A 27,926-nucleotide genomic window follows, 5' to 3' on the forward strand; every position below is an offset into this window, starting at 1 on the left:
TGGAGGGGCAATGTGGTGGCTTGCGTGGAACAGCCCAGAAGACGTCGGATTGGACGCCGGGTGAGTCAGCGCTGACGAGGGAAGGTGGAGTCAGTCCTGCCCTGAACCCTGCTCCTGCGAGCCAGCCCTTCGCTGGAAGGGACCCTGAAGGCTAACTTGGGGGACGCAGGCCCCACAACGGGCAGGAGCAGCCCGCAGGGCCCGGAACCTTCGGCCGCCGCCGCCCGCATTCGCGGCGGGACACGACCGGGGTACCCCTCCTCTGTTGCTAAGGGGCGGCCCGGAAGTGACGCTTTGTTGACAGCACACCGGCAGCCACAGGCTCTCCCAGCGGTCGGAGCAGGATCGGGGGGAGGGGCTGGGCCCGGAGCCAGCAGCCGACGGCCCTCAGCGGCCCGAGGGCAAGGGAACGGCCTCCGTCCGGGGCTCTGGCCGCTGCATTCGCGCCCTGCCCCGCCCCGCCGCCCCGGACCGGACCGGATCCGACCTCCAGCGGCGCTCTGGCAGCGGATTCCCCAGGGCCGCAGCCTCTGCTTGTAAGCCTGCGAAGCATCCCGACTCCCCGCTGAGGGCCGCCCTCTCCCAGGGTACGTCCTAGCTGCCGAGCCGAGAAATGTACCTGCATCCTCTTCTTCCCCCGCCTCAGGGTCTGAGCATTGCCGCTGCGACTCCATGCAGGTCCACCTCGGCCAGGAATGGGAGGGCTCTTGTCGCCTCCCGCCCAGGTCTGAGGAACCTTCCTTGGAAATTGAGCTCTCTCCACAAGGAGAGCGACGCTCGTTCGTGCAAGATGGGGGAATCAATGTGGGGCTCAGAAGGCCGGCCTCTGCCCCTCCTACCTGTTGGGTGAGCTTAGGTCTCCTTCCAACCCCCAAGCCGTGCTACTTAAAAGCTTAAGGATGGCCTGGCTTCTGGATCAGCTCCCAAACTGGGATGGCGCGGTGCAAGAGGGTGCAACAGGGTCGGAAAAGGGCGGGTGGGCTTGTAAACTGAAGACCAAGGGCGCCCATAGGTGACGTGAAAGTGGAGCTGGCTGGTCTGGCCAGCCCAGCTCTGGGTGGAACTTGGTTTGTTTGGCTGCTCTTTAGCCAGAGTCAGAGATTTCCCGTGTTTGCTTGCCTTGTGAGAGAATATTAAGGGGGATGAGAGGGTGCCACCTAATGCCTGGGAAAAGCTGGCTCAATGATGTTTCTGACAGAATGCTTCTCTTTAGGTTTCGAGTTAGAGTGACCATGGAAGATAGCACTGAAAAGGGTCACAGGAAGCTATGTTTAGACCAAGAGGTGGCTGTCAGATGGAAAGGTTGTTACTATTACATGTAAAATAGTGTCTTGTAGAAAGGGGAAGCAGGAAGGCCCGTGGGGGACAGAGCCTGGAACCTCTTTATAGAAAGTGACCAGGGAAGGTTTCTAATAACGTTGCTGTCTGAGCAGAGATGAGTGAGGCAGGAAGTCATTACAGCTTTCTGGGGCCACAGCATCCAGCAGCAGGTGCAAAGGTCCTGAGGGGAGCTTGCGTGGGTCAGAATGGAGGAGGCAGAGTGGGTGGTAAGGAAGTCAACTGGGAACAAAAAACAATAGGGAGCAAGTTAGGGGCCGCCTTGTGATGCAGGGTTGACTGTAATTGTTAAAATGTTGGAGAAAATGCAAATGTGTCTGAGGTGACAAGTGACCATTGTACTTTGGCCTTTTGTTCTGAGTGCCCATCAGTGACAGAAATCTTTAAAAAGACAGCCCTGCAGGCAAGTCATTCATTCATACTACTGTTTCCTGGTTCTAAGGATGTGAGCAAATGACCTTGTGCCTCAGTCTTTCCGTCTGTAGAATAGGACTGCTAAGTTAGAGTGCATGTGTGGCAGTGTGGTGGGGTAAGTGACAGCAGGGATCTGCCACCACACAGCCCTGCGTTTTAGTAACAACCAGTGTATCTCCTGCTCTGGCTGCTTCCCTGGCTAATAGAATTTGTAGGAATATTGGAGGGGGCTATGTAGAATCTTATGACACCCCTCACTGGTAAAAGTAATGGTGTGTTCTCCAGGGAGGTCTGAGAGCTTAGCCTTGTTTTTTTGTTTGTTTGTTTTGTTTTGTTTGTTTGTTTGTTTTTAGGTAAGGTCTCCTGTAGCTAGGCTGACTCACTGTGTAGCCCAGGCTGACCTTGGACTCACAGCAGCCCTCCTCAGCCTCCCAAGTGCTGGGATTGCAGACATGGGCCGCCAGCTCCAGCTGGTGGTTCTTACTTTTTTATTTGTTTGTTCATTTTGAGGCAGTTGCATGTAGACAAGGCTGGCCTCAAACTCACTCTGTAGACCAGGCTGGTCTTGAACTCACAGAGATTCACCTGTCTCTGCCCCCTGAGGGCTGGGACAATATGGTACACCATGCCTGATCCAATGAGGACTTTGGAAGTCAAGCCCCAAGAGTCCCCATTCTGCCACAAAACAAAAGGACAGTGCTGTCTGTGGCTTGTAGACAGGCTGGGAAGGACAGTGTTTGCTGGGCCGAGCTGTGGCATCGAGTGTGTGACCAGGTTTCAGGCAGAGGATGAGGATCCTGGAGGTACCTGGCACAGGCTGAAAATCTGCAGCCTTTGAGGAGAACAGCCCCAGACCTTTCTCCTCACCCCTTAAGCCTGACTACATCATCAGGCCTGGGTCATAGGCTGAGCAGTTGGATTTTAAAATGCAAGGGCAAGGGACAGAAGGTGTGGCTCCGTGATTGACTACTTGCCTAGCATGTATAAACCACTGGGGTCCATCCCAAGCACTACAAAAATAAAATGTAATGTGTAAAGTTAGAGCACTTCGAAGATTGGAGCCTAAATGACAGAGAAAGCTTCTATGATCCGAGGAACCCCAGACTAGCTACCTGGTGAATGAGGGTCCAGCACAAGTCTGCCACCGCTTGTTGTATGTACTCTCGTGAATCCTTCGTTCCCTCTGGACCTCCATTTGCCCATCTTTACACTGGGAATGTTGTCCTCTTGCCCCTGCTGACTCTGGAGGGTGTGGGAGATGAAATGAGACATGGGTTGGAGAAGGATCAGTCCTGGGCTAATGCTCTGAAGCACTGAAGAGCACTTCCTGTTAGTGCCATGGGGCTTCCGCAGGCAGGTGCGGCTAGCCCACCAGGCACAGGGCACTCTTTGCCTCCAGGTGTGTGTTTGTTTTTAACATTCACTTATTGAAGTACCACAGCACATGTGTGGAGGACAATTTATGAACGTCAGCTCTCTTTTTCCATCATGAAGGACCTGGGGTTCGAACTCGGGTTTTGAGCCTTGGCAGCCAGCACCATTTCACCACTGAGCTGCCTAACTGGCCTCTGCTTTCACTATTTTTTTTGTTCAGCCTAGGTGCTTCAGCTGTTCCTGACTCAGAAAATGTGAGCTCACAGACCCCTGTAGAGTCAGCTATTTGGGGGTTAACGTAAAACCTGTTTCCTTCACTGGTGCTGGTTTTTTGGCTTCAGAAGTGAACAAAGAGCTGGGGATATTGGCTCAAACAGTAAAAACCTGAGTTCAGTCCCCAGCACCCACACAAAACTGTATGGTGGTTTGGAGGTGGTGGCGCACACCTTTAATCTTAGCACTCGGGTGACAGAGGCAGGTGGATCTCTGTGAGTTCAAGGCCAACCCGGTCTACAATGAGTTCCAGGACAGCCAGGGCTACATAGAGAAACCCTGTCTCAGAAAATAAATAAATAAATAAATAAATAAATAAATAAATAAATAAATAAATAAATAAATAAACAGTATGGTGATGCATGCACACTTGTAATCCCAGAGATGGAGAAACAGAGACAGGAGGGTCTCAGCTAGCCTGTCATTCACTTACTGTATAATGGAGGTCCTGTGACGCTACAGCGTCCCTATGTTTAGGAAGCTTCTAGTCTTGGCCCATGGTGCTCATGGAATCGTTACCACAAAACCAGATCATCAGTGGTCATTAGGCAAGGATGCATGGAGTTGAAAGAAGGTAGTGATAGCACAGAAGGGAAACTGAGGCTTGCATAAGACTTCGTGGGTGACCCCACTGAGAAGATAGCTGGAAAGGTTTAACCCTTGGGCTTGACCTGATGAGTGGAGAGCACTGGTCTATCTATATACACAGCGACTGTGCAGACTGCTTGGCACACAGCCTCAGCTGCCACACCTGCAGGCTGTAGATAGGACCCTGCCTCCTGTGACACATGGAGGAGCTGGCACACAGCTAGTGCTGAGCAGTGTGGCATTAGTAAGTTTGCTCGCACAAACAGAACCCAAGCATGGTGGTTCTCAGCTTGCCCAGTGAACCCCCCCCCCCCCCGTATTTGTTCATTGTTTCTTATCAAGAGAGATACCAGCAGCCTGGTGGGATGTGCTTGCCTCCCTCGCTCTGTGTCTTCCCAGGATCTAGTCTCTGCAGACAACTATCTCCAGTCCTCGCCTGCCTCTGTCCGCTAGAGTTCCCCTAGCACTTGTGTGGACTGTTGTCCCAGCACCCTTCTGTCCCTAACCCCTAGCCCAGGATCCACTCCTTCCTGGAAAGCATTCATCTAAGTAGGGCATTTGTCTGGGGAGCTTATGGGTTAACATTTCACAGGGTGGGCGCCGCTCCAAGGTTCGGCTCTTCTGGCTCCCCAGACTCTGTTCTCCAGGTGTCAGGGTGTTTGTTGCTGGGGGTCCTTTGCTCCTTCCTCTGACCATTGGTCACTATTTCTCTAGCTGGTTGCTGGATGGATGGAAGAGAGTGATTGGTGAGTTTAGATTTTACACCCTTACCCAAAGTCAGTGGCTATCTCAGGCTACTTTTGTGTTAGTTGTGGGTCTCTCAGTGTCTTCATCAGCAAATGACTAGCAGTCTCTACCTCAGAGTACCATCATGAGGTAATCCTGGCCACAGCAAACCTTTGTTCCGCCTAAATGCCAGGCACTAGTAGGCACCAAGGATGTGGGCGTGGGTGCAAGCCGCCAGTCGGTCCTCCCGAGCTGGCAGCTGGGGGGAGGGTCATAGACAAATTGTTATGCAAATGAGTAGCCCTCTATTGGTACAGCATACTGGGCTGTGATGTTTGGCTGGTTAAATAAGAAACTGTAGGAAGTCAGTTCTGGAAGGAGCTGGGTATCCGTCTGGAAGCACCCAGCATGGAGATGGCTCAGCGGGGGCGGCTGCCTGGGCTGCTGTTGTTTGTCTCCATCCTTTCTCCCTGCACGTCCTAAAGAGCCTGTAAGAAAAGAGACACGGGGTTCTCCTCCTCTGGTAGTCATCAGAGTACTCCCTTGCCAGAACTCCAGATGGCTGGAACCTGTTATAAGAGTGGAGATCCTTAAGGCTCCAAGGGGTGGAGTGGTAGGGTGTTCCAAGCCCTCCAGGCTCACCCGGGACACCCCCTCCCCACTGCTGCAGGGTCAGTTCCTCGAGGAGGTGACCACAGGTGGCAGCATTCACCCAATTTGTTCTCTGGATGCCTTTGATGACCTGGGCACCTGGTACTGTGGTACCCCTTCAGTGTGCACAGCCCAGTTAGAGCAGGGTAGCTACCTGGGGTCCGTGCTCAGCTGCAGGAAAGGTAGCTCTCTCCCAGCCAGCCACAGGTTCTGCTGTGGCCCGTAGGGATTCGGCGGTGTTCTGGGGACGTTGAACTCATGCTCAGCCTCATGAGACTCACATCCTGCAGTCCTTTGTGGCTCCTGCCATGGGCATTTGTTGACACTTCCCTTCCCGCAGGCCCTGTGCTCGGTGTTCAGTACCCCTGGGCTCTTGGTGCCTGCATGCCCTGTACCCCATCCTTTCAGTCACTGCACATCCTCTCCTTCCTCCCCCTTCAGGGCTAGCAAGGGCTCATCTCTGGGGTCTCCGATAAATGTCAAGCCCGCCCTGACACTGCAGCTCAGAGTGGACACAGGCCCTTCCCTGTCCATCAGAGCTCTGCCCCAGTGATGTGACTGTCTTGGTGTTCTTAGGTGCCAGGATGTTTCATATAGGCAGGGCCTTGTCTGGTGGCTTGCTCAATGGAGGACCTGTGCCCTCAGGAGTTCATGGCTAGGTTCACATTTACAGGGAAGCACCGTAGAAACAGACAGCCTGCAGGCGGTGGCGCACGCCTTTAATCCCAGCACTCAGGATGCAGAGCCAGGTAGATCTCTGTGAGTTCGAGGCCAGCCTGGTCTGCAAGTTCCAGGGCAGCCAGGGCTACACAGAGAAACCCTGTCTAGAAGAACAAAACAAGGGGTTGGGGATTTAGCTCAGTGGTAGAGCGCTTGCCTAGCAAGCTCAAGGCCCTGGGTTCGATCCTCAGCTCAAAAGAAAAAAAAAAATCTTTAAAAAAAGACAGAAAGAGAGAAGAGAAAAAAGAAGGAAACAGACATCTGACCTCTACCATAGAAGCAGGAGGAGTAGAACCTGGATTGAGGCCATGGGATCCTCAGCAGGAACATGCTGACAGGACAGCGATGCCTCCCTGGACACTGGGATGGTGGAGTGCGCTCAGTAAGTGAGCTCAGTGCATTGAGTGGCCAGGAGCTGCTTTGTAGAGGATGGATAGTTAGTTATAGGGACTCTTCAGGGTAAAGGAGATCATTGGTTGAAACTGGACAGTCCTAATAGACAGAAGGAATGAGGTGTGGGGTTACAGGTGACTAGGCCTAGGGCCTCGAGCCATCCAGTGGAGGAGGTAGGCTAGAGGGGGTCACGGAACTGAGGAGGCCAGAAACCGGGCCAGGCTGTCACTCTGGCAGGCTGGCCAGGGAGGGAGGGCATGTCGAGGTCCAGGCAACCCCACCATTGGGGCGTCCCCGAGAGTGTTATGTTGGCACCAGGACTGTGGGGCATGGGCCTTGTGGGAGGCCTGGGTCTAGGAAGAACAGACCTGCTTGGCATAGAAGTGAAAGCAGCTTGGCAGAAGATGGCAGTGAGAATCTTGAGAGCTGTCTTTAAAGAAAAAAAGAAAAGAAAATCAAAGTAACAGGGCCTCAGAGATGGCTCTGCGCTTAAAAGCACATGCTATTCCTGGGTTAGAGAGATGGCTTGGCAGTTAAGAGAACATTTGTTTGAGTCCCAGCACCCACATGGTAGCTCACAAACATCCATAGCTCTAGTTCCAGGGGATCCAGTGCCCTCTTCTGACCTTCAAGGGCACCAGGCATGCATGTGGTACATAGACAAACATACAAGCAAAACACTTATGCATCTAAAAGAGTATAAATCTAAGAAAACAATTTAACTGATTATTTAAAAAAAAAAAAAAAAAAGAAAAGTGCGTGCTGTTCTTACAGAGACCTGAATCAGTTCCTAGCATGTGCATCAAGCCGCTCTTGGGGGCCTGTGACTTCAGCTCTGGGGGCTGCCACTCTCTTCTGGCCTCCATGTGCACCTGTACTCACGCACGTAGGCCTGCCTCCACATACGTAATACGTGAGTTAATATTAGGGGTGGGCATAGTGGACAGGAAGACCTCTGGGAGCTCAACACCATCCTGGTTTATCTAGAGAGCTCCATGCCAATCAGGTCTACACAGTGAGATCCTGTCTATAAAAGAAAATGAAATAAATCTTAAACAGCAACGGCAAAAGAAGAGCTGATTTTTAATTTTTTCCCACTGAAGATAGAACCCAATGTCTCACACATGCTAGGCAAGTGCTCTACCACTGAGCTACCCCACATTTTTTATTTTATTAATACAGGGCCTCACTAAGTTGCTCAGGCTGGTCCTGAACTTGTGACCCTCCTACCTCAGCCTTCCCAGTGCAGGCAATGTTGCCTCTTGCTCTTGCCATGGCCTGAGAATCTTAGAAGGCTCAGGAGAGGACACAGGGTGCCCAAAAGCTGGGCAATGCTGAGCCCACACCCTTTGGAACCTTCCTAATGCTGGGACCCTTTAATACCGTCTCTCTTGTGATGATCCCTAACCATAGAATTATTTTCGTTGCTACTTCATAACTGTAGTCTTGCTGCTTTTATGTAATATAATGTAAATATCTGTGTTTACAGATGGTCTTAAGTGACCCCTGTGAAAGGGTCAGTCAACCCCCAAAGGGGTCACGACCCACTGGTGGAGAACCATTGCTCTCAAGGATGATGTGACAGAGCCAGAGACCCGTTTGTCCGGAGCGGCCTTGAGTCTCAGAGCTTGAGTTTCCTTATCTGTCAAACATAAGCAGAGCCTCATTTGCTGTGTGTTGTGTGCTGTGGGAAGCATTTCCCAGCACTATCTCCTCAGCTCCTCCAGCCCCGGCACAAGAATTATCATCCTCACCTTTCTAGATGAGGACACTGTGATCTGGAGAGGTGACATTGTTTCTCAGTGAATTACAGAATGAAGTCAGAACAAAGATCTCTCTAACCACAGAACCTGGACTTTTGGGGGGATTTCAGGGATTGAGCCCAAAGCATCATACATAGTAAGCATGGGCTCTACCAGTATACTACATCTCCAAAACACTGAGACTTGTCTTAAGTTCGGTATCCACAGGGGATTGATTCCCTGGGTTGGGTACCAAAATCTATGGATGCTCAAGTTGTCTATATACATAGTATAGTAGCACTTGCACAGATCCCATACACCTACACAGTGAAGTAAACGCAGGTTCTCTGCAAGAGTAATACAGGCTCTAAACCCCTGTGCCATCTCTCCAGCCCCCAGGAGCTGTTTCTTGTTCACCTGAGTACATAAATGAAGGTTCAGTCTGCCATCACTGCAGCAGTGTTGGTACTATATGAACTGGCTTATCACCGGGATGCATTCAGATCTCTTTCAAGTGTGGGCCCTTCCCATTGGTACCAATCATGTTTTTGTTGTTTGTTTGAGACAGGATCTCTCTTTATAGTCCTGGCTGTCCTGGATCTCACTCTGTAGACCAGGCTGGCCTCGAACTCACAGAGATCTTCCTGCCTCTGTGTCCTGAGTGCTAGGACTAAAGGTGTGCATCCCCCTACCTGGCTGTTTCCAACCATGTTTAATCTCTTTACTGAATTATGTGAATGTTCACAATGAAGACACCTGTGGGTCTACTCAGAGGAATGACCTGAAGCCCACCCAAACCCAAAAACTTCCTGTCAGGGGCACATCCCTACACACACATCCTTGCCAAGGAGATACCCATCCCAGGGTAGGCTTCTGTGTGTGTGTTAGTTGAAGGGCATGCTCCAGAAACCAATGCAGTGGCCTCTCCTGTCCGACTCCTTCCTTGTGACACTGAAGGTCATCCAAGTCGTTGACTGAATTCTCATTGCAGTGTCGTGATTAAACAATAAATAGACTGTAATTACCCATTGCCTTGTCACTGGACACTCAAGGGTCTCTGCTTTTGGGGGCCATCACATAGAATATTGCTGTAAATCAGGCAGTGGTGGCACACGTCTTTAATCCCAGCACTCGGGAAGTAGAGGCAGGTGGATCTCTGAGTTGCTGGTCTACAGAGCAAGTTCCAGAACATCCAGGGCTGCGTGAAGAAACTCTGTCTCGTAAAACAACAACAACAACAACAAAAATACTGCTATGAATATTTAGTGTCCTTTTTTTTCCTTCTGGAGCTGAGGACTGAACCCAGGGCCTTGACTCTACCACTGAGCTAAGTCTCCAACCTTAGTGTACCTTTTAAAAGTTTTATTTATTATTAGGTATGTATGAGAATGTGGGTGTGCCTGCCACAGTCCCTGTGGGGAGGTCAGAGGGCAACTTCTGGGAGTCTGTTGTCTCTTCTACTGTGGGTTCTGGGGTTTGAACTCAGGTCCTCAGGCTTGCATGCCAAGTTCCACAAGCCATCTCACTGGCCTAGTTTCACTTTGCATATGTCCCTCTATTGGGCGTACTCCTGAAGGCAGACTTGCTGAACCTTGAAAGCACAGTCCTACTCAGCAGCAATCATTATTACCTATCTCCTGGTCCACACCACTTCTCACTCTCACTGGCAGTTCCGTATCTTCACCAGGGCTTGGTGTCTGCAGCTGAGCTGGCTGGCAGTGGGAAATGGCATCTCATTGTGGGTTGGTATGCATTTCCCTGATACTGATGGAGCAAGCTGAGTGCCCTTCAGGAGGCAGTCTTCTTTAAGGAGGTGCCTGCTGGGGTCTTCTGCCCCCTTTACACTGGTACAGCACATGATACCCCTCTCCTTACTGGTCTGTAAATGTTGCCTATATATTTTGTGTAATATGTGGGGCTGAAGGCATGCACGACCATGCCTTGCTGGTGCCAACCATTTTTAATCTCTGTTGAATTATAGCATACATGTGCATGTTCACAGCAAAGACAGCTGTGGGTCCACTCAGGAAGGACCAGCTTTGCATTTGTAGTCTGTGGCTCCCTCCTCTTCCTCCTCTTCTTCCTCTTCCTCCTCTCACTCCCTTCACCTGAATCCCCATTATGTTGTCTAGCCTTGAACTGAGCTTCGTGATTCTCTACCTTAGTTTCCTCCCAAGTGCTGGGATTGCCGGCACATTGCTAAACCCAGTCTATTGGCATCCGTCTTTCTGTGAAACAGACCTACTGTTACGTCATAAAGTACTTGTACTTTACTTTAGGCCTGTGGTGTGTTTGGGATTAGCTTTTGTGTGTGTGTGAACAGAAGTTTCTTCACTCCAGTGCATACCAGTTTAACCTTTTCTCTCTTATGGTTGGCATTTTTAAGGCCTGTTAAGAAATAATCTTAGGGGAGGAGCTGGAGAACTGGCCAGTGGTTAAGAACATGTGTTTGCTCTTGTAGAGGACCTGGGTTTGGTTCCCCCGCACCCACATGGTAGCTCACAACCATCTGTAATTTCAGATCTAGGAGATCTGATTTCTTTCTTTCTTTCTTTCTTTTTTTTTTTTTTTTTTTTTTTGGCTTTGTGCCTTTCCTGGAACTTGATTTGGAGCCCATGCTGGCCTCGAACTCACAGAGATCTGCCTGCCTGCCTCTGCCTCCCGAGTGCTGGGATTAAAGGCGTGTGCCACCATGCCCGGCTTGATCCGATTTCTTTTCTGAGCTCAGTGGGCACTGCATGCCCCTGAGTTAGAAATCTGGTCAGTTGTGAGCTACCATGTAGGTTCCAGGAGTTGAACCCAGGACCTTTGCAAGAGCAGTAGATAATGTTCTTAACCACCAAGCCATCTCTCCAGCCCTCAAGACTTCACTTTATAGAGTGACATTTGAGTGTGATTCACAGGTCATGTATTGCGGCCATTTCAAGTGTCCAGTTCTGCGGTTTGTGGTGTGTTCACAGTGTGCATCCATCACTCCCATTTCCCCAGACACGAGTCTCCATGTCTGTATAGAGTTGCCCTTTGCGGCTGCACGTCCCATGGACTATGTTGTAACCTTCATAATTGGCTTCTTCGGTTAGCATGGCCAAGTGTTATATGGGTACCTTTATGACCAGATAACATTCAGCTTTTGTTGTGAGTCAGGGACTAGCTATACTCAGGCTGGTCTGGGACCCTTAATCCTCCTGGTCTGTCTCCCAAGTGCGGGGTTACAGGCTTGCACAGCCTTTTAGATGGTCATTGGAATGTGCTGGATGGGGCTTCCCTTTCCCCACACAGAGCAGACACAGGCTTTTGTCTGCAGCTCACTTGGCCTCTTTTCTCCTTCTCTCCTTGCCAGGCTGTGGCTCTGCCAATGGTCTTGTGAGTGTTGGGAACTCATAGTTGCCCTTGTGGGCTCTAGAGTGGCCACCTGCCTTCTCCCAGCATGGCGTCCGACACGCCCGAGTCCCTGATGGCCCTCTGTACCGACTTCTGTCTCCGGAATCTTGATGGCACCCTGGGCTACCTGCTGGACAAGGAGACCCTGCGGCTGCATCCAGACATCTTCTTGCCCAGCGAAATCTGTGACCAGCTGGTCAATGAGTGAGCAAGGGACTTCCCAGGACTGGGGCAGGGTTGGAGCCAAATGTGGGGGATGAAGTGTGAGCTGAAGATGAAGAGTGTGTGTTCAGACCCCCACAAGGGGAAGTGGCTATGAGTGTGACATTGAGGGACAATAATGATACATATATGTTACCACAGAGATATGGTTGCATATGCATTGATGTGTGTGAACTTGAAAGAATGGGTATATATACATAGGATTATGCAGCACACAACATGTGTGTGAAGCAGCATGTGTGTGTTTAGGAATGCGTTAGTATAAAATCCCGCATGTAAATCAGGGCATTGTGTGCTACTCTGTGTGTGTGCTCACACCTGTGCCTCACTTCTGAACTAAGTACACATGGACAAGTGTGTTTACATGTGTACTAAGACCAGAACAACAGAGCCTGTATCACCCAGATGATCTCTATGCAGCCTCCTGGCAGACCCTCCACTCACTGTGCTGGGTGCCTACGGCACAAGGTGTATACACACCCTGAGCGCCGGGGGGGATCTGAGTTATCCCAAAGGGAAGCCATTAGATCACATGGGAACTGAGGACTGAGCTCAGAATGGTCTTCTGGGCATTCAATGTGGGCCAGGCATGATGCTGAACACTTTCTCAGCTTAGCACCAAAGCTAATGCATCTCCCAGATGAAGAGATTGACATCTAGGCAAGTTCAGTCATGTGTGAGCTTCCTAGCTGGGAGCAGTTGAGCCAAATGGTTTCTCTGTATCACCTCTTCTAGCCTGGAACTCACTCTGTGGACCAGTCTGGGCTCAAACTCAGAGATCCGCCTGCCTCTGCCTCCCAAATGCTGGGATTAAAGGTGTGCCATACCATGCCTGGTTCTTTTCTTTTTTCTTTTTCTTTCTTTCTTTCTTTTTTTTTGTTTTGTTTTGTTTTTTGTTTTTCAAGACAGGGTTTCTCTGTGTAGCTTTGCTCCTTTCCTGGAACTCGCTTTGGAGACCAGGCTGGCCTCGAACTCACAGAGATCTGCCTGCCTCTGCCTCCTGAGTGCTGGGATTAAAGGCGTGCATCACTAACGCCCGGCTTCTTTTCTTTTTTAAAGGGGCCACCATGTAGGCGCTGAAACTGAGTACCAGTCCTCTGCAGGAACAAGTACTCTTTTTTTTCTAAACTTTTATTCTTCTCTCATACATTACATCCTGACCTCAGTTTCCCCTCCCTCTACTCCTCCCAGTCCCTGAGAACAAGTGCTCTTAGCAGCTGGCCATCTCTCCGAGCCCCTAGCTCAGGATTCATGCATACACAGATGTCGTGGCCTAGGTAGGATCACATTGAAGGCTCACTGTCTGCCTAACACCCAGCTGTAAACTCAGAACCATTTTACTTCATTTTAATTTGTCTGCCCTGGAAGGGGCTGATAAGGTGCCAGAGGCTACAAAGAAAGGGGGTGTCTGGCCCATGGTGGGACCGTGGCTGAGGAGGTGCGGTCTGGTGTGCTGGGCGGTGCCTGTGAAGAGGAGGCACGCGTGCTGTGTGTGCAGGTGCTGTGTGTGCAGGTTTGTGTTTAGGCTGCTGAAGGGACTTGCTTGGGTCGACGACAGTAAGCGGCCCCTTGTGTCACAGGTGGTCACCCTGAGGACTGCCTTTAATTCTGGCTCCTGAAGCATGTGGTGTAGTCAGAATCTAAGCAGGTGCTGTGAAGAGGACCGGAAGCTGGCTGTTGCTTGGGTGATGTGGCCTCAGAAGGCAGCCCAGGCTCGCAGGCACTCCCTGAGCTAGGCTTGCTTCTCTCCCAGGTATGTGGAGCTGGTCAGTGCTGCCTGCACCTTTGAGCCCCACGAGACCTTCTTCAGCCTCTTCTCAGACCCCCGCAGCACTCGCCTTACCCGGATCCACCTCCGCGAGGACCTGGTGCAGGACCAGGACCTGGAGGCCATTCGCAAGCAGGTGAGGCCACCCTCCCTACTGTGCAGCCCCCGCCCATCCCCGGAAGCCAGGCCTGGGGTGGCACAGGGTGGGCAGAGGAGCTGAGGCCGCTGTGCTACTCCAGGACCTGGTGGAGCTGTACCTGACCAACTGTGAGAAGCTGTCGGCCAAGAGCCTGCAGACACTTCGGAGCTTCAGCCACAGCCTGGTGTCCTTGAGCCTCTTCGGCTGTGCCAACATCTTCTATGAGGAGGACAACCCAGGGGGCTGTGAGGACCAGTGTCTCGTCAACCCCACCTGCCAGGTGCTGGTCAAGGACTTCACCTTCGAAGGCTTCAGCCGCCTGCGCTTCCTCAACCTGGGCCGCATGATCGACGGCATCCCAGTGGAGTCTCTGCTTCGGCCACTCAACTCACTGGCTGCCTTGGACCTCTCAGGCATCCAGACAAGTGACGCCACCTTCCTAACACAGTGGAAGGACAGTATGATGTCCCTTGTGCTCTACAACATGGACCTTTCAGATGACCACATCCGTGTCATTGCCCAGCTGCACAAGCTTCGGTGAGCTGTGCAGTCAGCATGGAGGGGGGGGGGGGACAGAGGGCGGGAGAGAGGGAACCCTTGCATGGAGCAGAGGACAGAGCCCGCTCCTTAGACCACATAGTCTGGCTGGATGAGAGCGATTTAAGGCACCTCCGTCCCAGCAGACATAGAATTCCCTGGAGAAGTTGTGGCAGGCATGGGCCCTCCCCTGCTGTGACTTGCAGGAGTCAGATCCTGACCTGTGGCCCCTCCCTGACCTGCAGCCACCTGGACATCTCCCGAGACCGCCTCTCCAGCTACTACAAGTTTAAGCTGACTCGGAAGGTACTCAGCCTCTTGGTGCAGAAGCTGGGGAACCTGATGTCCCTGGACATCTCTGGCCACATGATCCTAGAGAACTGTAGCATCTCCAAGATGGATGAGGAGGCAGGACAGACCAGGTGGGTACCCGGGTGTGGTCCATTATGAGGAGGCAGGGCTATGGCTGCTGGGAGGGTGTCATTCACCAAGCCCTGTCTAAGCACCCTGTGCCAAGTACTGTGCTGGGTACTAGAGATAAGAAGCAAATCTGTAGGAGATTTAGCTCAGTGGTAGAACACTTGCCTAGTAAGCACAAAGCCCTGGGTTCGGTCCTCAGCTCTAGGGGTGGGGGAGCAAGTTTGTGAGTCCAGCATGATGATGCACAACTTTAATCCCAGTACACAGAGACAGGGCAGGCTCATCTCTGTGAATTCAAGGCCAGACAGGGCTACATAGCTTCAAAAGGGGGCTGGGGTGGCTCAGCAGTTTATAGCATTTGTTGCTTTTCCAGAGGGACCTGGGTTTGAGCCCCAGCACCCGCAGGGCTACTTATAACCATCTACTTCCAAGGGACCTAACATGCTCTTCTGGCCTCTGCAGGCACCAGGCACGCACATAGAGTACAACATATATGCAAGCAAAATACCCATACCCATAAAATTAAAATAAATAACCAATTACTTTAAAAAGTCAAGGGCCAGCAAGAGAGCTCAGCATGTAGAGGTGCTTGACACCAAAGCTAACAACCTGAGTTCTGTCCCTGGAACCCAGTCTACAAACTGTCTGCTGATTTCTATATGAGTGTGAGCATGCGAGCGTGCACAAGCACACATACGCACGTTGAGAAAATTAGCATAAAGAAAGAAAGAAGCAAGTCAGGCCTTGCCCACATGGCCCATGTGAGCTGGTGGGGATAGAAAAGTCATTCTGGGCACTGGTCTGGGAAGTGCACACTCGGGACCGCCCTAAGCCATTCTGAGTCTGTTGAACAGATCCCATTGCAGCATGGGGTCAGCATGCACAAGGCTTGGGGGCCACAGGGAGTCTACCTGGGCAACAAGCAGCCTGGGCACAATGGCATGGTGGGCATCGGCAGGCCTGTTGTCCTGCTCCTCCTCAGGTGTTGCCATGGCTGATGTGTGCCTCTGGATTGGTGGTGAGATCTCATTCCAGCCCAGCCACTGTGATTGGCCTCATGCCCTCTCTCAGCCATATTTAGAGGCGTGTGGCAGAGGAGCTTATCTTTGATTGTTAGTGAACCATGTCCCTGTTAGCATGGCAGGTGATACCTCTCAAAGGTGGCAGTGGTAGCAGTTCCCTGTCCCGTGTTCTTTACACTGTGCCCTTCCCACTCTTCCATCAAGAAGTGAGGGCTGGAATGTAGCTCAGGTGGGAGAGTGTTCGCCTACCATGTACAAAGCCTTGGGAACAGGCATGGGAACATGTGCTTGTAATCCCAGCACTTGGGAGGTGAGAGGAGGAGGATCAGGAGTTCAAGGCCAGTCTTAGCTACCAGGGAGTTAGGGCAGGGACAGGATGAGGCTAGAAGCCCTTGTTTCTCCCATCAATGAAATGCCTAGTCCGTGGGGGAGCCTAGGCTAGGTCCGACCGGGCTGCCAACTCTGGTGTGTTCTTTTCCCAGCACCGAGCCTTCCAAGAGCAGCATCATGCCTTTTCGGGCTCTCAGGAGGCCACTGCAGTTCCTTGGACTCTTTGAGACCTCCCTGTGTCGCCTCACACACATTCCAGCCTACAAAGTAAGAGGCGGGGTGTGGGAGGAAGGAAGTGGCCGGGTACCGGAGCGCCACTGAGTCTGGGGACCCCACACCCTGGCCTCTTGTGGGTTGTCCTGAACATGTTCCGTCACTAGGTAAGCGGTGACAAAAATGAGGAGCAGGTGCTGAACGCCATCGAGGCCTACACAGAACACCGGCCTGAGGTCACTTCCAGGGCCATCAACCTGCTGTTTGACATTGCACGTATTGAACGCTGCAACCAGCTTCTGCGGGCCCTGAAGGTCAGCTCAGACCCGAGCCTTCAGGCTCCTCCTCTGTCCCTCTGCACCGACCCCTGGTCCCAGGGAAGTAGGCAGCCTTGCCTCACAAGCTTCCACCCCTTTGGCAGTGCCTGGCTTCCCTGCCCTGCTTCCTGCCCTCCCCACATCTACCCAGGAGAGCAGGGCTAGGGTCAGCCTTTCCCCAGCGGAGCCGTAGTGACTCACAGAGCCCAGGCTGGCCTTGCCTGCCTCTGGCAGCGCCTCCAGCCCCAGCCCCCACCCTGTCTTCACACAGCTGGTCATCACAGCTCTCAAGTGCCACAAGTATGACAAGAACATTCAAGTGACAGGCAGCGCTGCCCTCTTCTACCTGACCAACTCCGAGTACCGCTCGGAGCAGAGCGTCAAGCTGCGCCGGCAGGTCATCCAGGTGGTGCTGAATGGCATGGAGTCCTACCAGGAGGTGACGGTGAGCCCCTGCCTACTGTGGCCTGCATGCTTTGCCCAGTAACCCTTCCTGCTTCCCAGCGTCCCAGACACGCATGTCCCCCAGGCTTGCCAGGACTTAGGTGGCCTTTGTCAATTGCCCTTGCATAGCCACCGTCCCAGAAACCTGTCTCTAGCCTCAACTGCCACTCACTGCCATGGCCACCCCACCTCTGCCCTTTGAGTCCCAGATGTGCCTTCTCCTCTGCCCCTCTGTCCCTATCACTGTTGGGAAGGTTGTTCCTAATACCCGTTTTAAAATTATAATAAAAGAACATTTACTATAGAACAGTTACAGATACAAAGACGTGAATTCCACCTAAACCCCCCCCCCACTAGAGCCTTTCACTGATACCCCTTATTGTGGCTTTCAGTCGTGCATGGAGTTTAGTAAATGGGTCCTTTGCACCCATTTCTTCTGCATGTTGTTTATGTAATGCGGATGTTTGCTTCTGTGGGTGTGAATGTGCAGACAATTTTTTTAGTTGTTATTATTAACGTTCATTGGTGTTTGGGGTGCATGTATGTCTGTGTGAGGGTGTCAGAAGTCCTGGAACTGGAATTACAGACAGGTGTGAGCTGCCACGCGGTTGCTGGGAATTGAACTCAGGTCCTCTAGGAAAGCAGCCAGTGTTCTTAACCACTGAGCCATCTCTCCAGCCCCACAAATAATTTCTGCTTTGAAGACTTGGCTTAGACAAAAGGGGAGAAAAGGAGAATCAGGCATGCTGGCTCTTGCTTGTGATGGCGGCCTCAGGAGGCTGAGGGGAGAATTGATGTCTGGGCTACAGAGTAAAACCCTGTCTCAGAAAGAAATCATTGGGCATCCCAGCACTCAGGAGGCAGAGGCAGGTGGATCTTTGTGGGTTCCAGGCCAGCCTGGTCTACAAAGCGAGTTTCAGGACAGCCAGGACTACACAGAGAAACCCTATCTCAGAAAAAGAAGGAAGGAAGGAAGGAAGGAAGGAAGGAAGGAAGGAAGGAAGGAAGGAAGGAAGGAAGGAAGGAAAAAAAAAGTGGGGCATGGAAAGATGGTTCAGCAATTAAGAGCACTGACTGCTGTTGTAGAGGACCCAGGTTCAAATCCATACATCTCACAACCATATGTAACTCCAGTCCCAGGGGATGCACCTCCTTCTTCTGGCCTCTGGGGGCACTGAATGCATGTGGTACATAGACATACATGTAGGCAATCACCCACATACATACAATTAAAATCAAGAAAACAAAGGAGCCAGGACACTAGCTGTCTGCACAGGTGATAGCACATAAACATTGTACAGGGTTGCCTTTCAACTGTAAAGTAAGGCCAGAGCAGAGGCAGGGTTCTGCCTCTCTTGAGTTCGAGGCCAGCCTGGTCTACAAAGCGAGTTTCAGGACAGCCAGGACTACACAGGGACACCCTGTCTCACACAAGCAAAAATTTTAAAAAAGAAAGAAAAACTTTAAAATAACCTTTTTCTCAGATTCTAATATTTTGGGCCAGGGTTGTAGCTCAGTGATGGAACACATTTACAAGGCATGAGGTTCAGAGTTCAGTTCCCAGCACTGCAAAAAGTGTGTGTGTGTGTGTGTGCATGCATGCATGTGATAAATGGAAAAATACATAAGATGTTGCCTAAGGGACCATACTGTCTAAACAGTGTGATGTGATCAATACAACATGGTGAATGTCGTCAGTATTTAATATGGAAGGAAACAGGGCTAGATATATGGCACAGTGGTTAACAGCGCCTATTACCCTTGCATAGGGTTCAGTTCCCAGCACTCATTTGGTGGCTCACAGTTGGCTGGAACTCCTGTTCAAGGGCTCCAACACCTTCTGACCTCCTCGAGCACAAGGCATGAGTGCAGGCAGAACACTCATACACATACAGTAATTTAAAAATTGGAAATAAGCGTTTCATAAGGAAGGGAATGAGATTAAATGGTGATCAGTGCAATCCATACATCATTATAAACATGTGGGCTGGAAAAGAGCAGCTGAGAAGGGGTGTGGCCAGATGCCCATATACTGTCGTGAGAATGCAGGCCAGCACAGCCACCTGGAAAACAGCCGGGCCTTTTCTAGCAGCATGAATACTTACACACTTACATCAAGCCAGGCTTGGTGGAGGCTCAGAAGTTCAGCCTCATCTTCAGCTGCATTTGAAGCCATCCTGAACTACATAAGACCCTCTCAAGAAAATAAAAACCGGAAATCTCCCAAGCATGTATACCTTAGTGCAGCTGTGTTATGGACACATATATAACGCATTATGGACAGTGGCCAAAGTCTGGTAGCAGGATAATGATGGATAAACTGAGGTGTCATGAGAGAATCCTATACTGCAGTGAAAAAGAGTACACTCTAGCCGTGCGGTGGTGGCGCACGCCTTTAGTCCCAGCTCTTAGGAGGCAGAGGCAGGCAGATCTCTGTGAGTTCAAAGCCAGCCTGGTCTACAGAGTGGGTTCCAGGAAAGGCACAAAGCTACACAGAGAAACCCTGTCTCGAATAACAAAAAAAAAAAAAGAGTGCACTCTAGCTGCATGTAACAACACTTGACCCTGTGAGCAGTCCTGAACGGCGACTGTGGCTCCCTGGGAAGGGTAAGAAGGGTCTTGGGATCAGGAAGAGACTTTCTGTGTTGGCAGTGTTGTTTCTTGGCATAGGTAGTAGTTACATGAGTATGTTTTTATAATTATGTACTCTACAAAAATTTCATGTTTTTAAATGCTTGTTTAGAATAACCTTAATGAAAAGCAAGCCAACAAGCGTTAGCTGGGCCTGGTAGTGTCTTGGGAAACTGAAGCAGGGAGAGTAAGAGTTGAAGCTAGCCCTGGCTACATAGTAATTTGAATTCAGCCTGGATTACGTGAGACCCCCATCTCCATCTCAAAAAACTCCAAACAAAAGCCTGGTAGCCTGATCCTCCAGAGGGCCTCCCCAGCTCTGGGTGGCCTGGAGCCCTGTTCCAGATCTGTGCCTGAACGTGCTCTGCTGTCTCCCAACCTGGCCCAGGTGCAGCGGAACTGCTGTCTGACCCTGTGCAACTTCAGCATCCCCGAGGAACTAGAGTTCCAGTACCGCCGGGTGAACGAACTTCTGCTCAGCATCCTCAGCCCCACCCGGCAGGATGAGTCGATCCAGCGCATTGCCGTGCACTTGTGCAATGCTCTGGTCTGCCAAGTGGACAATGACCACAAGGAGGCTGTGGGCAAGATGGGTTTCGTGGTGGTACGTGTGCTTGCCTGCCCTTGTCATCCTGTCCTCTGTGAGTAAGGCATCAGGGCCTGGGCTGGGGGAGGAGGGGTAGGGAAAGTCGGCAGGGTAGACCAAGGGAGCACCTCTGTGTTCTTTTCATCTTTGTGGGGTGGGGTAGAGGAGAGGATTGCTAAGGACTGAGTGCAGGGCCTGGCAAATGCTAGGCAAGTAGTACCCAGCACTGAGCTTCACACCAGCACTTTGAAGACTTTCTTTCGTGTGTGTGTGTGTGTGTGTGTGTGTGTGTGTGTGTGTGTGTTAGTTAGTGGGGCTAGTGCAGGCCAGATTGGTTTGATCCATCTAGAGCTGGAGTTATAGGTGCCGTGTGCCATCTCACACTTGGGCCCTCTGCAAGAAGAGTGTGCACTCCTAACTACGGAGCCATCTCTGCAGTCCCCCAGAAGAGTTGTTTGTTTAATTCTTTTATTTTTAGTTTTTTTGGGTTTTTGTTTTTTTGGGTTTTTTTTGTTTTTGTTTTTGTTTTTGTTTTTGTTTTTTTGAGACAAGGTCTTTCTATGTAGCCCTGGCTGGCCTGGAATTTGATATGTAGACCAGGTTGGTCTCAAACTCAGAAAGATCCATCTGCCTCCCCCTGAGTGCCAGTATTAAAGGTGTATGCCACCATGACCAAAAAAAAAACTATTTTTTGTTTTATTTTGTTTTTCAAGACAGGGCTTCTCTGTGTAGTCCTGGATGTCCTGGAACTTGCTTTGTAGACCAGGCTGGCCTCAGACTCACTGAGATCCTCCTGCCTCTGCCTCCCAAGTGCTGGGATTAAAGGCATGCGCCACCACCTGGTGATGAGAAGAATTTCTGAATGTGATTGTTACTGATTAGTGTGTGGCCTGTTCCTTCCACTCAGCTCCACACAGTAACCCCTGTGGCAGAAGACTGGGGTTGGCCTCCATCACTGTGCTGTCCTGGCCTGCCCTGAATACATTCCCAGCCAATACATGGGACAGGTTAAACATGGGAGGGAAGGAGGAGGCAGGAACTAGATGCATCCATTGTTAGCCTCACTTTACTCCTGGGAAAGTGCAGCCCAGAGCATGGGAGGGCTGGGCCAAGGACCAAGGGTATGTACTTGACCACCCTTCAAACAGCCTACAAAAAAACTGTAGTGTTGGGTGCTGTCGGGCTGTGTCACCCAGTACAGCCAGTGGCTCCCTCTGCTGAGCTCCCGGGCTATTGGAGTCCTGGGCTTAGGCAGCCTCTCCTTTCCCCACAGACCATGTTGAAGCTGATACAGAAGAAGCTGCTCGACAAGACGGTAAGGAGAGCCTCACATACTCTGCCCTCACCCCAGAGACTTCTGTGCCAGGGCTGGCCGTGTGTCCTTAGGCGGGCTCGGCTGAGCTGTGCCTCCCCCACAGTGTGACCAGGTCATGGAGTTCTCCTGGAGCGCCCTGTGGAACATCACAGACGAGACACCCGACAACTGCGAGATGTTCCTCAGCTTCAATGGCATGAAGCTCTTTCTCGACTGCCTCAAGGTAGGCACTGCCCTGGCTGCCACCCACCCCACGGACTGCCACCCCACAGGCACTGTCCTATACTAGCTTCCCATGGACACCAGGGCGTGAGCAATTCAGCCCTCCGCCTTGGCCATGCCACCCAGCTGGGCCTCCTGAGATCCTTTCTGCCAGGGACCCCCAGCCTGTGTTCACAGCAGTCTGCTCTGATTGCCTACAGACCATTTCCTGCTAATAGATGTAGTTCTGCCCAGAAGGTAGGCCTCCGTTTCTTGCTCTGGCTTCTGAGAGCTCTCCAAAAGGACCCTTCTAAGCTGTGGCAAATGGAGCCACACTTGTCCTACCCGTCACAGGAGCACTAGAAAGTTGGGGTCAGCCTACAAAGCCTTCCCGTGGTAGGGAACAGTCAGGGTAACAGTCAGAAATGACCACGTACAAAGGCCTTGCTGGATCTTGTTCTCCAGGAGTTCCCAGAGAAGCAGGAACTGCACCGGAACATGCTGGGACTCTTGGGGAACGTGGCAGAGGTGAGGGAGCTGCGGCCTCAGCTGATGACCTCCCAGTTCATCACCGTCTTCAGGTTGGTGCTTCCTCGGCTGCCAGGATACTCACAGCAGCAGTGTGTGTCCAATGGCCACAGCCACGCTCAGAGCAAGTTTCTGTCATTGATCCTGCTTTCTATCTATAATGTGGGTTTGTTTTCAATTGGCTTTAATTATGTGTGGGGGTGGTGTGGGGGATGGGCATGTGCCCATGCGTGCAACTGCCCATAAAGGGCCAGAGCTCTTCCTGGAGCTTCAGGGTACAGGCAGTTGCAAGCTACCAAGTGTGCTGGGAACCCATTCCAGTCTCTGAAAGAGCAGCATGTGTTTCTAACCACAGAGTCATTTCTCAAGCCCCTGTGTGTTTTCTTTTCTTATTCAACCTGCCACAGATGGCAGTAATGTCACATCCATTTTGGAAGGACTCTGAGCATAACAAGTGGCTGGATGTGGTGGCACAAGCTTGTAATCCCAGCACTTGGGGGATGAAGCAGGAATCTTGACGACATAGCAAGTTCCAGGCCAGCCTGAACTGCATGAGATTTCCGACTCAAAAAGCAAACAAAGACCCTAGTCATTTACAGCTGAGCCCAGTAGTACACACCTGTAATCCTAATGCTCAAGAGGCTGAACCAGCAGAGTCATAGTAATAGTGCCTCTAGCTTTGGGGGTCTAGGTTATCAGCCATGAGTAACTGATGGATTTCTCCTTCTTCCTCCTGGTAGCAACCTGCTGGAAAGCAAGGCCGATGGCATTGAGGTCTCGTACAATGCCTGTGGTGTTCTATCCCACATCATGTTTGATGGGCCTGAGGCCTGGGGTGTCTGTGAGCCCCAGAGGGCAGAGGTGGAGGAGCGTATGTGGGCAGCCATCCAGAGCTGGGACATCAACTCCCGGAGGAATATCAACTATAGGTGAGGAAGTACACAGCATGGGGAGTCGGAAGCTGCTTGTCCCAGCATGCTGTATCCAGAGTTTCCATCCTGGTCCTGTCCTCCAAAGGCATTTGCTGCAGGATCCAGTGTGTGATGGGCACATTCCCCACTTAGGAACACCTGTGTGTATCCAAGGCCTGTGTTTTATGCATGCTGGATACAGAACTAAATACATAGCAAATCACAGGTCACCTGTGATCCCGCCCCCACCAGGCTGGCTTCAGTTGTTTCTGTACTGTAAGTGGATTGCAGTCATTAGTCAGCCCCGTTCTTCCTGCTGGGCTGTGTGTGCAGCTGCTTAAGTCAAATACTCCTTTGAAAGGATGGGCTAAGGTATGCAGCTTTGCTCAGTCCCTAGGTCCCTGGGAGACAGGAAGCTCCGCCTCGGGCCCCCTCTGAGGCCTTGCTGATTTTTGGGCTGGCACTCCAGCCTGACCTAGAGTCACTGTAGGTGATTTCCAGGGCTTCTCCCTTCCTCACCACAGCTTGTCTCTCTTGGGTTGCTGAGACCGCGCCCCCCCCCCCCAGCTTTCCCTCTGTTCTGACTTTGATCTTGTCCAGAGTGAGCTCCTGGGCAGAGCCAGCAGCAGGACCCCTGGCATCCCCCAGGCTTGCCCATGCTGCCCTTAGGGCCCTGCAGAGAGAAGAGCCCACACAGCCTCCCTGCTTCAGTCCCGGGTAATGGCAGCAGTCTCTCTCCTCCAGGTCCTTTGAGCCGATTCTCCGCCTCCTTCCTCAGGGCATCTCTCCAGTCAGCCAGCACTGGGCCACCTGGGCCCTGTACAACCTCGTGTCTGTCTACCGTGAGTGTCTCCCTCCCTTAGTCCAGACACTCACTCAGCTGAACACAACATGTCCACAGGGAGCTTGCATGCAGGAGGGGTCACGTAGGGTCACTCTTGCCCTGTGTCTTAGAGCGGTCCTCTGCACTTGGGGACTAGTGGCATGCCGGTGTGATGGCTAGTCCCACTACACCATCAGAAGCGACTCAGCCTATACAGCGTGCCTTTCCTCTCACTTCCTACCCTGCTTGTCAGTGACCTTTCCAGTCTTTTTACCACCTGCAGGGCAAAAGGACACGCATAGCTCCAGTCTGGGTGGTTACCACAGTCCCCTGGGGGTATCTTACTAACAATATCGTAAATGCAAGCTGCTGCCTGGGGACTCCAGTTCCAAAACTCCCTGGGAACCTATGTCATGATACAAACCTCTGAGAGGGGTATCATGTTTTGGGCCTGTGCTTGGAATAATATTTTCTTAATTTATTTGTTAGGACAAAGTCTAGGGGAACTATAACAACTTTGGACCACAATAGGAAGTGTCTTTCCCAAGGGCTTGCCCCTTTTCCCATCCACGTGGACCCAGGAGGCAGGCAGACTTGGCTTGTCCCTGCTCCAATGTTGTGTCCTGTCCCACCCCACCCTCGCCCCGGCAGCCACTGTAGACAGTTCTGGAAGCGGGGTGGGTGTCTGGGGCACAGACCCTAGAAAGCCACCCATCTGCAGCTCCCTGCTCTGCCCTATAGCTGACAAGTACTGCCCTCTGCTAATCAAAGAAGGTGGGATGCCCCTGCTGAGAGACTTGATCAAGATGGCCACTGCCCGGCAGGAAACCAAGGAGATGGCCCGGTAAGTGACAAATCTTATGTTCCTGGCTGGGTACCTTGATTTGGTGGGCAAGGGGCACAGTGGGAATGGCCAGAGTTCCCAGGGGCCACTCAGGGTTGAATGTGGAGCAGACAGTGTATGGCTGTCCAGCAAGGGCCCCTGTCATTTACCCATGTCACTGACCGTCAGAGGAGCTAATCTGCTCTCAAGGGCTCAGTTGGCTTTGATTCCCACCGAGAACCCCCTTGCTGCTCAGCACTAGCAAGAACTCCACATTATTTTTGACCACAATGATTCCAATGAAAAAGGACTCAGTGTGGTGATGCATATTCTAGAGGCCACGTGTGCACAGAGCTAGTTTATCTGAATGCAATTGTGAGGGCAAAGGTCACCAGAGAAGTGCCCTTTGATAGGCTAAAAGGAAGCTCAGTGGTACAGTATGTGCCTAGCATGTGCAAGGCCCCATCCATAGCACATATATATGTGTGAGCATGTTCATGCACACATACATACCCATGCACACACACAAATTATCAGTGTGTCAGGTAGGGGTATACAAGAGTCCACACTGGGCTTCTGTGTCCATGGGATTCATTGTTGAGTGATGAGCATCAGCTCTGATTGTCCCTCCAGTGTGTGCACAAGAAAGTACAACACCACATGCTAGTATCAGTTGGATTGGCCATCCTCTCTCCCGATCCATTCTAGTTGGGAGGGTAGTCCCTTGTCATAATTCTGAGCACAGTGTAGCCTGAGGCTCAGACAACCCCACCCCTATCCTCAGAATATGTCCTCCTGGGCTGGAGGCATCAGCCAGCTCCATTCATTATTTTTGGTGAAGGCAATGTTTCAGTATTACTGACAGACTAGTCCTCAGTCTTCCTTGGAAGTCCCAGGGAACTCATCAGCCCTCTAGGCACAAAAGGTCCTTTTGGCATCAAGGAATGGATGGCCCTGGGCATTTCCTTCTCAAAGGCCTTAATACAGCCTTTAGCAAATTGGGGCAGCAGTGAACCCCCAAACCCAGAGGCTTCCTGTCGAGCAGGCAAGCAGTGTGAGGTCAAAGGCAACCAGCAATGGGTAGCAGTCTTCTCAGGGAGCAGGGTGAGACTAAGGCCTGGAGACAGCATGGCTGCCTGTGCAGATCTCCAGATGGTCCTCTTTGGGGGCCCCCTAGTGGACTTCTGCCAAGAGAGTGGGCTGGCGTGCAGGGACAACGGTGAAGAAAGCGGCAGCAGGTTTGGGGCTCAGGCTTGGCTGCTTATAGGACCCCTTCCCAAGCTGAGGGCAGCAGCCCTGCTCATGGCCACGGGCGCTATTCCCAGGTGCTCTGCCAGCCATTGACATTCCCATCAAGTCTGTGCTAGGGGCAGGGTCACTCTTACGGTTTATTAGACAGCTGTGCGGCCCAGGAGGGGGGGAGCAGGAGAAGCGGGGGGCTGGGGGGGAGGGCTCCAGAAGGAGGGGGGACAGGAAGAGTGGGGGCCCCAGAAGGAGCGGGGGCCCAGGAGGAGCGGTTCTCCTTAGCCACCCTCCACTGCTGTCCCCCGTTGCATCCAGCAAGGTGATTGAACACTGCAGTAACTTTAGAGAGGAGAACATGGACACGTCCAGATAGAGGCCTCCACCCATGGCCACACAGCTCGGACCACACAGGACGGGAGGAAGCGCTGGAGGTCCAGTGGGCAGGTCCCTTCCACCTCCCACAGGATGAAGAGACAGTGAGGACTTTTGCACAGCCGACGCTTTTCCTTAATGTTAGTGAGATATATATATTCTATATATATATTATTATTATTATTTTTTTTTTTGGTTAGGAAGTGTGAAGTTTTGTGTGTATGACTTCTCCTGAGTCTTCGCAGCCCCTTGCCACTCTCAGCCCGCCTCCAAGCTTTCATGGATACCATGTTCACTCCCGCCCAGCCAGGCTTGCCTCTAATGCTGTGAGTCTCCAGTCCCTTCCCAATGAGCTCAGACCCTGGCCTGGCTTCTGTCTGTTGTGGGAGGAGCTGGCCCTTACCTGGCTGCTCAACAGCCCTGATGCCTGCCTGAGTGCCCTGCTGGGGCTCCCAGGTGAGGCTTGATGGGGTTTGGGGAGTAAGACCAGCTCTGTTGAGTCTCCCAGAAGCCTTGGTGCTCCAGGCTGTAAGCCGTCCGAGGCCTCAGGCTAAGCAGCGCTGTCCAGGGGACCCTGGAGAAGCAGGCTGTGTTGACTCTCTGGCCAGGGCTGCCTGTGGCCATGCTGCTATGGAGGCTGCCTCAAGTCTCCCTCAGGCCCCAGGCTTTTGAAGGCTCCAGCCGAGATGGTCAGAACTCAGGGGCAATTCCACTGCCCCTTCTGCCAAACATGTCCCAACACACCCCAGCTCTGGCAGCTGGCACCTTCCAGGACCAGGGTCTTGCCCTCTTTTCTGTAGCTCTCATCCGCCCACAGCACCCCAGTGCCCAGGTACTCCCACCAGCAGAGCTGAGCCCACCCCCCTGCCCAAAAGACACTACAAGGCAGGAGGTCCCCACTCCAGCCCTTCACAGTGACAGCGGGCAGCCACCTCCAGACCAGCACTGGGACAGTCCTCTGTCCCTCCAGCCCACTCAGGCTGTCCCTGAGAAGCCACTGTGTTGAGTTAGAGGCACAGTGACAGGCCGCTGTCTAGGCATCTCGTTGTCTCAGCATTGCTCATTGACACAGGACCACTGAGGAGGCCTGTGCTCATAAGAGCAAAGCTCCCCCTGGAGGCAGCTTTTGGTGTGGCTTTTCCTGCCCTCTTTCTTCCCTGGGCCTGTTCTTTAATTTTTCTGGCCTGGCATGTCTGTCTCCAGGCAGAAGGGGCCTGGCTCTTCACAAAACTCAGGGAGAGGTAACTGACCTCTCCAGAGGAAACTGTCTCCCTGGCCAAGTTAGAGAGAGGGCTTAACCATGTGCTTCTCCCACATGGGAGAACGTGGGCAACCTTAGCCCTCCTTTCCATCCCCGGCCCTTCTGGCAGGAGCCAGACCGTGAGCAGCGTTCACATCCCATTGCTTACCACCTGTGGTCTGGGGAGATGTCTGTACTTTGGGGTGTCACAGAAATACATTTTTGTGCAAAGTGCAGAG

The 27,926-nt window shown here is 52.0% G+C and overlaps 1 protein-coding gene across 4 annotated transcripts; it reads left to right on the forward strand.

Moving 5' to 3' along the window:
• The first annotated feature begins 88 nt into the window (after positions 1-88).
• Positions 89-27,923, forward strand: Zer1 (zyg-11 related cell cycle regulator). 4 transcript variants are annotated; one of them, XM_036184032.1, is made up of 16 exons: positions 89-587; positions 11,560-11,804; positions 13,576-13,726; positions 13,830-14,266; positions 14,512-14,688; positions 16,191-16,305; positions 16,419-16,565; positions 16,840-17,013; positions 20,032-20,247; positions 21,503-21,544; positions 21,648-21,767; positions 22,211-22,326; positions 23,014-23,202; positions 23,929-24,026; positions 24,749-24,851; positions 26,391-27,923. In XM_036184032.1, exons 2-16 carry the CDS (start codon positions 11,647-11,649, stop codon positions 26,446-26,448), a joined length of 2,301 nt encoding a protein of 766 aa, XP_036039925.1. In that variant the 5' UTR covers positions 89-587; positions 11,560-11,646; the 3' UTR covers positions 26,449-27,923. The 4 variants fall into 4 exon arrangements, with proteins under 4 accessions (XP_036039925.1, XP_036039928.1, XP_036039926.1 ...); XM_036184035.1 differs by having other exon boundaries at positions 16,840-17,007; XM_036184033.1 differs by having other exon boundaries at positions 89-536.
• Positions 27,924-27,926: the final 3 nt, after the last annotated feature.

This window comes from Onychomys torridus, chromosome 4 (genome assembly GCF_903995425.1).
Source record: "Onychomys torridus chromosome 4, mOncTor1.1, whole genome shotgun sequence".
Classification (NCBI taxonomy): Eukaryota; Metazoa; Chordata; class Mammalia; order Rodentia; family Cricetidae; genus Onychomys; species Onychomys torridus.

Coding starts and splice junctions, on each gene's coding strand:
- Zer1 (XM_036184032.1), top strand. CDS start 11,647: ATGGCGTCCGACACGCCCGAGTCCCTGATGGCCCTCTGTACCGACTTC. Junction 13,727..13,829: donor TGGAGGCCATTCGCAAGCAG/GTGAGGCCACCC, acceptor GTGCTACTCCAG/GACCTGGTGGAGCTGTACCT. Junction 24,027..24,748: donor CAACCTCGTGTCTGTCTACC/GTGAGTGTCTCC, acceptor TCTGCCCTATAG/CTGACAAGTACTGCCCTCTG.